Source organism: Pygoscelis adeliae, unplaced genomic scaffold (assembly GCF_000699105.1).
Source record: "Pygoscelis adeliae isolate BGI_AS28 unplaced genomic scaffold, ASM69910v1 Scaffold35, whole genome shotgun sequence".
Taxonomy (NCBI): Eukaryota; Metazoa; Chordata; class Aves; order Sphenisciformes; family Spheniscidae; genus Pygoscelis; species Pygoscelis adeliae.
The window spans coordinates 596,072-606,178 of NW_008824863.1; the positions used below are offsets into that span (position 1 = coordinate 596,072).

The 10,107-nt window shown below is 38.7% G+C and overlaps 1 protein-coding gene across 1 annotated transcript in view; it reads right to left on the reverse strand.

Annotated features, from left to right (window-relative positions):
* ST8SIA4 (ST8 alpha-N-acetyl-neuraminide alpha-2,8-sialyltransferase 4) overlaps positions 1-10,107 on the reverse strand; it is a 58,194-nt gene that overhangs the window by 43,467 nt on the left and 4,620 nt on the right. Inside the window, exon 3 of the mRNA XM_009324318.1 lies at positions 851-1,108. Coding sequence (XP_009322593.1) covers positions 851-1,108 — 258 coding nt within the window. The remainder of the gene's footprint in view (positions 1-850; positions 1,109-10,107) is intronic.

Genomic DNA, 10,107 nt, shown 5'->3' on the forward strand with positions numbered 1-10,107 from the left:
CTTTTCCATAGCCTTTTGATATTTTTGTTGCCACTATCCTTCTTCAAGGAAAAAAAAGAAAAAGCAAATAACTCGCAATGACAACTATTTCTATATTGTTTTCTTTCACTGCCCTTCTGTATTCTGCCCTTTCACCCTTCTCAAACCAAACCAATAGGTCCTTTTGCTTTTGAAGCAGAAGTTTCTATCTCTTGCCCAACCTTCTCTACACCCATATAATGCCAGGCTGTCAAATGAGGCCAGCTATTCCTCTTTATTTCCTATTGATATGTGAAGTCCAAAGGTATTCTATTGTGTGTGTTTTAAGAATGAGTAACAAGTGAAGCATATCAACATTTTTTGCCCAAACTGCAGAGACATTTTTAAAGCAATGTGAAGGGATTTAGATGCGTGACTTCCAATTACCTTAATGGCAGCCATCTGGTTCAACATCAATACATCACACTGAAATTTTACCCCATGCTGCACATAAGTAATGTAGTAATTTACAATAGGCCATCTTTATTGGCCAAGAGCTAAGAAAAAATATTTTTGAAGGAGAAAACATTTTGCATTTATTCTACCATGGCCTCCATAAGAATATCTATTTTGTCTGGAATAAAAACAACAAACAGCAAAAATAAGTAGCACAAACCTCACTCCTCTGACCCTTGTTTTATTTTCACTGTAAAAATAATCTTGTCAACAATAAGGGCATGAATTTAAATTTGGGGAATCACACAGTGAAGGATACTGTTTCAGTTTAATTTCAGATAATGCCTGAAATCTGTATCTCAGATTAAAACATTTCCCTCAGCTTTAGTCCAAGAAACATAGCAGGCTGTATCTTCAACAGCAGATGAAAACTCACCTTATTACAAAGTCATGGCTATCAATCTCTTTTCCACATCCACTGTCCAGAAGGATGCCAGAATTCCCAACAACAGCACAGGTTTTAAATCGGCGATTCTTCATTGGGGAAACTTCAGGGAGAAGGCTGTGCAAATCCTGAGAAATGTTCAGGGTACGACGTCTGTCCAGTACATAATGGATTACATCTCCTGGCTTGAAGCTGCTTTTGACCACTGAGACATCTCTTTCAGCATCCAAGAATCGAAGAATGTTCTTTCTGGGTTGACAGAAAAATGCACAGATAAAACCCAACTCACTGGTCGCATGGAGTTTATCTAAGAGTAATACAGACTGTACAGAGCATACAACATAAAGCAGAGGGTAGATAAAGCAGAGAGTAGATAGTGTCCGACAGACTAAGGTCATTTCCCATGCTCTAGGATGGAGTTAGAGCAAAGCTGTTAGGACAGAGTTCAAATCTGGGTTACAATATAACATGTAAATACTACAGTGATAGAGCATAATGACTTCTTAAACAGGCACTGAGAGACCAAGGGAGGATGACTTCGGAAATTAGAAGGCATACTATTTTTGAGTATTTTACAAAACTTTGGAGTAAACACATATTTGAAAAAGGACAAGAGCAGTTTGTTTTCATAGAAACATCATAGAAATATAGTTAAATGTATGAGGTATTTATGATTTAGGAAATAAATGCTTCACTACAATCTCATCTCTCACAAATCAGCTTGGTTCAGGGATGGCCATGTTTTCTTATAGATTCTTATTTCACCATAAGAACAACATATTCAGTTTAGCATAAACTTGCTCCTAATTAACTGAAGTTCAGCCAAAGTTATCCTAATTAACTTGAAATAGGAACACCCACAGTCTTTTGTACCAATTTAAACCAAATCAGCTTAAAGACATACTGCAAATTAAACTATTGCAGCTCAGGGTCTAGCCAAGCTGTTAGCTGAACTCATAGAAACACTTATGAACTCTATCATCACTTTAAATGAGGTTAGTCCAATCCTTTACCTTGCTTCTCTGCAATTAATTGTTTAAACTATTAGCTGGGTTCAGACACACATGATCAAGACATGAGGGTTTAACAAGCCCACGGGTCAAGTGAACTATGGTAATTGAACAGTTGTATACTCCCAGTCCACAGCAAGTATCAGATGAAGAATGTCTGCTTAAACGTCAGCTGAAGAAGTTAGGTCATGGTAATTGTACCCGCTGGCGGGGGTGGGGGTAGGGGTCTAAAAACTGACACACTTTCAATACTCAGGATTGCCAATGAGCAAAGCCTTACAAGCTTGTGTCCATCCCTGCTCTGCAAAGCATGTACATTTGTGAAAAGGCATAAAGATGACATCTGAACTTAAACATGCTTAAGTACAATACACTTATGGAACAGACAGGGAGTGCTGAGCTGGGGCAGAGTGTTCACTACGTGTTAATTCGAACATAAACTTTTGCCTCTGCAACTCTAACAAGACAAGAAGAAGAACAATAACTTCATATTTTCCATGGCTGTCAGCAGGTAAGGTGGAATTTAAAACAGAACAGACATTTTGTTGACTAAGAGAATGCTATTTTTATGTAATAAATTTTTAGAGCAGGACTTCCTTAGAGCAGATCAAAACAGGAAAAGATAACTAGAGATGCCACTCTAGCAGTTGCAACACCCACGGAGAGACATAAAGGGGAAATAATCCCCCACAAGTGAAAAGGGATAAACTATAGGAACACCATGCTCACCAGCAGCCAGCTCTTGTGCCAGTGCCTCAAGAGGGAAGAATATATCTGAAACTTGCAATCAGTGACACAAAATACTCACCCTGGAACTGACCTTAAAAGCCACAGAGGAAGTGAAACATGATAAAAATATTTTTTCAAGTGTTTGCTCTCATTTCTTAAACTAGGAGCAAAAAAAAAAAAAAAGAACGAACGTCTTGGGCTGTCTGTTACAGCTGTCATGCATGAATGAAGCAGCATCAGAGCAAAGACAGCTTGTGCTGAGGCCTATGAGGGACTCAGAATAACAGAGCAAGATAGACAATGTTAAAATCCTGAGAGTCTAAAGCTTTTGGTAAGGCCAGGCAAGGTATTTCTGTAAAAGGAATATGAAGACTCCACTTCAGCCTCTAAGTTGAATGGACTTAAAATCTCCATGGGTTTGATAAGCTTCATTTTGTGGGTACTCTCCAACAGATATATAAATTGCTACAAAATGAGAAAGAGCAAGAAAGAAGGAATTGCCCAATGTACCAGTATTAAAAATTACCAGAGCTCTTCATTACCTAAGAACACAGCTACCAGACCTGTGCCTGTAAAGGACAAGATGAATGCATCAGAGTTACCAATAGCATCAGCCAAGGTATCCACTCACTTCATATGCACTCTGACATGAGAAGGGGTGACCACAAATGAGTCTTAAAAAAGCAAAAGAAATTCTGTGAAATGTACAGAAATGTAGAAAGTCACGTGATCACCAGAAAATTTGCTTTAGTAATTTAAAGCACCTGTCCCTGATACCTAGAATGAATGGGCCTAATACTGTTTCTGTTAGCAAAAAAGTAGCAACATTTGTGCATGAATAGAGTATCTTCTGTATTATTTTCAAACATAAGAGGAAGGCAGTGAAGTTATGCAAACAGTGCCAAAAAATAGAAGTGTCTTGGCTTTCATTATTAATTTGGTTACTTACAGTCAAAGCTTACTTATCTATGTGCTTACATTTGCTCATAGAAGTCCTCCAAAGGGTTTCACGTGGACCTGAATTAGACTCAGATAATCAACCACTTATTTAACAGAGCTGAAATTTCCAAAATGTCTAAGGAATTTATTTTTCTATAAAATTTTGAGATGGGCAAAAGTCACTGAATCTTAATATCTTCTCACATATTTAAAAACTTTTCTTATCTGAAGTTGTCAGTAGCATATTCAATTAAATGTATGCACAAGTATTACAGTACACATAAGAAACCTTGTATAAGAGATGTGTAATAGTGCTAACTTTGAAATATTTTAAATGATTCATCTGACTGTATCCAGATATCTTTTAATACTGAAAGAAATATGATTAAGAATGCAGATATTCATGCTATTGTTTTAAGTTCCTCTGTGCTACTGACTCATCTGTACCATGGGGATAGTAGTACTTCCAATTTTCCTGTTAAGTGCTAAGAGAAAAAAATTTCCTAAGGGATATGACAAAAAACTGAAAGTACATACATGTCTCAGTTAGTCTTGATGCTGGTTAATAATAAGAACTTGTTTAAACCTCTGTTCTGTCCCGCAAAGAGCACTGAAAATAGCACAACAAGGTATTCTGATTAAACAGGCATGACAAAATAATTTAAAATAAGTGCTAATCCACATCCAGCTGCATATAAAATTCAAGTGTAAGCTCAATTAGAGGAAGGAAAAAACCAGCATGATTTTTAGTAAACCTTGAAGCAATGGTGTTCTGCAACCTTAAGTTAAAATGTGTAAAGAAACTATTTTATCTGAGGTGGTCTTCAAGTTTTGTTTTGATGAATAAAACTGTGTCTGGGGTGTGGCCTGAGCCCTTTGTGGGCAGGTGAGGCAGATGTGGCTCGCTCTTATCTGAAGCTAAGCAGCTGTTTGCAACATGTTTACATGACTCGCAGAAACATGGTGTCACAATCTGTGGTTGACCCAGGGTTCTTCTTCGATAACCAGAAACAGATGTTCATAATATTTAAGTACAAACTACAACTCTTGGCTATCTGATAAAGTATTGCTCGGGGGCAACATGGTGACATTTTTCTACTTACGTGCATTTTTCTGGTTTTATTTTGTACTGTAGTCTTTATACTACACAACGATTATATAATGGCAAACTCTCCCCCATCTGCCTCAGAATTGTGTGGATTAAGGGAAGAAAAAAAATCACTTAAACATTTGACTTTCAGGGTTACAAAGAAATTTATATTTTTAGACATTGTCAAGAACACTGAAATATGACCTCCTAACACTTTTCTTGGGAAAATCATTCCTTTTGAGCAAGGCAGTGCCAGAAATCCTTGCTGCTGGGGCATCTGGACTTGTCTGGACCCCAGCAGTGAGGGAAAGCGCCTGAAGTGCATCCTCAGTACCCAGGAAGCTGGGCTAGCTCACCAGCAACCAGTTATGGAAACAGAAACAGACTAAGTGATTACCTAGTCCACACTCTGCCCTCAATGAAGATGTGCCTTTATCTACATCACCCCCATGTTTATCTAATATATTCCTAACAACCTCCCATGGTGAGGACTCAGCAAACTCTCCACGAAGTCTATGTCAGTGCTTCCCTAGCCTTACCAGCAGCACAATATTCCTTGTGCTAGCTTGGATCTTTCCCACAGCAACTGAAGCCTGTCCTTGTTCCTTACACCTCGCCTGTGGAGGACAGACTATTTCTTACTCTTGGCAACAGCTTTCATTTACCTGAGGCTAAGAAGCCATCCAACTTTTTTTTAAACTTTTATTTTTTTAACCGGACAGGTCATGTGTTGTAGATCTCTGACCCCTCTTGTTGCTCTCCTGCAGACTTTCTCTGACTGATTCACACAGGTCTTTAAACAACTTGATTTTTCAATTATTCTACTCTAACCCTGGCAAGTCCTCACGCTGCTTTGCACTCCCCAGTTGGAAGGCAGAAGGCAGCTCTCAGCCTTTGAAATCATCAAGGACTACGACCTAGGTAAAACATACTTCTTGCCAGCTAATGCTGCTTTCCTTGAAGAGGTTTTCTTAAAACTCCCTTTCAGACTAAAGCCAAACCCAACACAGGTGCAAACATTTGCAGTCCCCACTGCCTCCTCAGGAGGCCAACAGGAGCTGTAGCCATCTACAAGGGCAGGCTGTGACCTTGTGTTACCACACAGTTTGTTCTTGTTTCGTTTTGTTTTTTAATTAAACAACACTAAAAATACTCCTGTCCCAAAGGAGTAGTGCTTTCCAACTCTCTGCTTGCCTCTAGCGCTGAAACAGGTACTTAAGACCAAACTGTGTTTGTATGTCTGAGTAAAGCAAAAATGAATAGTTTCATTTGATTAATTATCTTACCTTTCCCATATCTCCTTTTTACGCTCTCTCTATGCAAATTGATCACAAGCAGACTTCTAATAAATTCAGATCAGTTTAGGGCTTTTAACCACAATTCTAACAGTTGAGCTCTATGTTTCTGAATGTGCACTTCATGCAACTACAGGGAGGATTTTTCACATGCTACTAAAACAAAAGATTATTTTTTAATTTTTCTAAAAAGCTGTTCATTACTAAAAGACCAATGGTTATTTATATCCAAACATTTTTAGTTGCTTTGTAAGGCATCTGACCATAAATATTTCAATTTCTAAATATTGTCTTGATCACTTTGACAGTAACTAGGCAGTTTGTTTAAGTGTTGACTTTACATTGCTCTTAAATTGAACACAGACTTCAAGTTTTAGATTTCTTTGGACTCATTTGGTGCTTTTGTTTCCTTTTTTTTTTTTTATAAGACAAACACCACATACAAAATCCTTTTGATATGTAATTAGTAAATGTCCACTAACATCTCACTCCCAAAAGACTCCCATCCTACTGAAGTTATTGCAGATTTTCATTCAATTTCTTCTATTTAATTTTGAAAATTCTCTAAGATTTGGATTTGTTAAAACCATGCCTAACTGCAACTAACCATGGAAAGGCTCCTGGCATTCCCCAGCCCATGGAGGACCACACAAACTGAAGTGCCGTATTACAGGAAAGTTGCTGTCTGGCTCTGTCTCCATTCTAGCCCTCTTCGTGCCCTTCAGGGCACCCCACTCTCCCTTGACCAGAAAGGTCACTTCAGTAGCTGAAGCACATACTAATCAGGCACAAATCTTCAGTGGGCACATGCAAAAGGAAAGGAGGGCTTTCAAATACAATATGACCCAACTACTGCTTACCATATGAAGGCCCAGCCATATGTCAGCTTTTCATTAATTTAAGCAAGTTAGAGTCAAAAGAAAGGAGTCAAAGGAGTTAATCATCCCAACTGACAGTGAACACTGACTTTTCAGTGAAGGCAAGCATCTAAGGAGGCAAAAAACCCTTAGATTTATTATGACTAAACCAGACTAGACAGCCCCAGTTTGCATGTCATAGAGACACAGAAGATCTGAAGGAAACAGTGTAGCTGGCCCCAAAATGTTGCTCCAAATGCTTCAGAGCAATTGTACTGCTCCATTGCTAGTTCAGTATTTGCGTGCACTTCAGGGACTTTATCATAGCTGTTTCATATTAACTTGAAAGATAAACGATAATAATCTGAACCTTTCTAAGGAGGAAGCTGCACTTTTTTTCATGATGCTTTTAACATCTTACAAGTTCTCACACTTTTCTGACAGGAAATTTCCACTCATCGAGTTCTCTGTTACATTGCAAAGAGGTAAATACATCCTCAACACACTTTTTTTTTAAATTTTGCCTTCCTGTAATTCAAAACCTTCATCTGCTCCTTCCAACATAAACACCCACATTTCATCAAAAATAAGTGGAAGAAGAAAGTCACACACTGAGACGTCAGACTGTAATTCATTTCACACAGGTCACAGATGTGTTTGCATCAGTCCTGTGTGGAAGGCTTCCCCAGATAGGTTTGTACCATCTCGGCCACATCTCTCCTTTCTGAAAGTATGGCCTTCAATACAACTGAAATTTCCTAATTTCCGTAACTGGAAAACCTTCACATTGGTACAGAGAGCAGGAAGGACTTCAGACACAAAACCTTGCAGAAGGTGGATTCTCTCTCTGGTTTTGTAACTGAAATAATTCAGACAGAGGGGGAGCCAAGCAAGCAGTCTTCTTCCCTTAGGCACAGGAATTACCAGTTATTCTTCAAAGAAGTTGTCAGTAATCAGAAGGTAACACCAGTTGGAAAAATCACTCTCCCACTAGAGCAATGGCGATTGGCAAGGCAGCAAATTTGCTACAGTCTCAAGTAATTAATAATACCCATCATTTCTACCTCAATCACAGAACGTCTAGCTCTTTCTTCTAATGCCTGCTTAACATCTCCAAAGGGCTGCTGCCCTCCCAAAAGGGCTGCTACACTTCCTAGACTACCTCTTTTGGCTGCAAAGTTCCAGAGAGCATCTTGTGACAACAGAAACCCAGTGGAAACTTTTCATCCTCCCATGGGGTCCTGATAAAGCAGCTTTTTCACTCATTGACTCCTATCTGAGCCTGGCCTTGCCAAGAATTCACAGGACCTTTGAGGCTGACAGACTGGTCACTAACCTGAGCAAAAATAAAATGGCCAGAGATGATGCTCATGGTCAACAAAGCAAATAGCAAAGCATAATATTCCAGCTGCCAGCCAACTATGTCCAGACATACCATTGATCAACAGTCCTCACATGAAGCAAAACTCACTATCAAATATTTTCTGTGTTTTAAAATTGCTAATGTGGGTGTCAAGCTGACATAAGACACAAAAGTAGCTGCTATTTATGGGTGTCATAAGTTTTATGAAACGTCTTTATGCTGTACACTAATGGTTTCACAAATTACTTCTCCACTGCTAAGAACTGACAACTTTTTATACATTATTCAACAGACACTAGCTTTTTTTTTGTTTCTCTCTTACGGTTATTTGCTACGGTCAACCTCACACGACAGGAGCACCACCGTTCACATTAACATTTGCAATAATAGAGTATGAATCATCTTCACGGTCTACACAGTGCAGGTAATGTACTTTGGAGGGCTGAACAGTTAGTTTAACCATGAGAACACTCTAGGAGATTGGTAGACACATTTGAAGTTAGTCCTGATAGGTCCGTAAGTGTAAAAATATTTACGGCTAAGATGCTTCTTACTGCTGTGACAGGGAAGAAAGGTGTATAGCAAACCACCTGTAAAAGTGAAAGTAGAATGCACAATGTTTAGTCAGCATCAGAGTGGAACACATATCACAAGGGGCTGCATGTGGCTTCCTCAAGGAAAAGCATGCCAAACTTCCCTCCCTCACCACTGAGTACCATAACTGAATATGCTATGCACATTAGCAAAGAGGATTTCTGGAAAGAATATGACTGGCTAGTAGCACTGATTCCTTTCACATAATTTAGGTCAAATTTTAGCCCTAAGTCACATTAATCTAAAAACTTTTACTGGTTCAGTGAAAACACCTGCTTTCTGCCCTGGTGTTCACGACAGTAGCTGTTTCACCTCAAAACAAGACTAGCAATGTGGACATCTAAATAACCTCACCTTTAGGCTCCCTACTGTACAGAAAATGTTTACGCTGGTAAAGAGGAACCTTTACTGTTTAAACCACTGTACAAGAGACATGTTTTTCTTCACTGTACTACTGAGACAAAAAAAATCCTTCACTGTACAGTTTTTAAAAAACACCACATAATCACATCATGATGCTTCTTAAAAGCACATTAGTAATTTATAAAATGAGAGAACTTTCCCCCCCAGCCAACAGTAAGGAAAAAACTGATTTTGAAACTCATTATTTTAGTAGATTGAGATGATACACACATAGTAACAAGCTTAAAAAAAAAGTATTCTCTACTGTTTTACCTCTTTGTCTGAATGATGTATTTTGCTTCTGAAACAAGTGAAAAATGAGCATAACCCAAGCTTCATTTTCTCTCATAATTTTGATCAAAAAGTTATTGTAGTATTTTTACTTGTTTGTTGTTTGGCTTGAGCAGCAAGGTGTATTGGTTTTAAATGGTTCTGAAATATGACACTGAATTTTTCAACAAAATGACTGAAAAGAGTTATCTGTCTCTACTTATAGTCACTCAATGGCTTCCAAATCAGTTTACTACATGAGTAAAACAGTGTGCTATTTTCTCCTAATTGTCAGAACCACAACCTATGATTTGAAGTTTCAACAGTATTCTTCTGAAGTTACTCAATATTTCTCCAACTTGTCAGTTATATGCATATAAATTTTAAATACTGATATAAAAAATCTGCTTATCTTTCCTAAACTACCTTGGAGCAGAACTTAGACTTTATGGAATAACCATGCACTCATCAAACATGCTGCATCTGAACAGACGGTCCTGGAAGAAACTCCATTCCTGAGCTGCACCTCAGCTGCATTTTAGGGCAACCACCAGGTCTTCCCTAGTAGGAAACCCAGGTGCCTGGGGAGCAGCCGAGTGCCCAAGGGTCCCTTAGTCTAGGCAGTCAGGGAGTGGGGACTCCACAGTGCTCCAGAGAGCTCTTGCCAGGCAGCTGAGACACAGCTACAGGCTCCAGAAT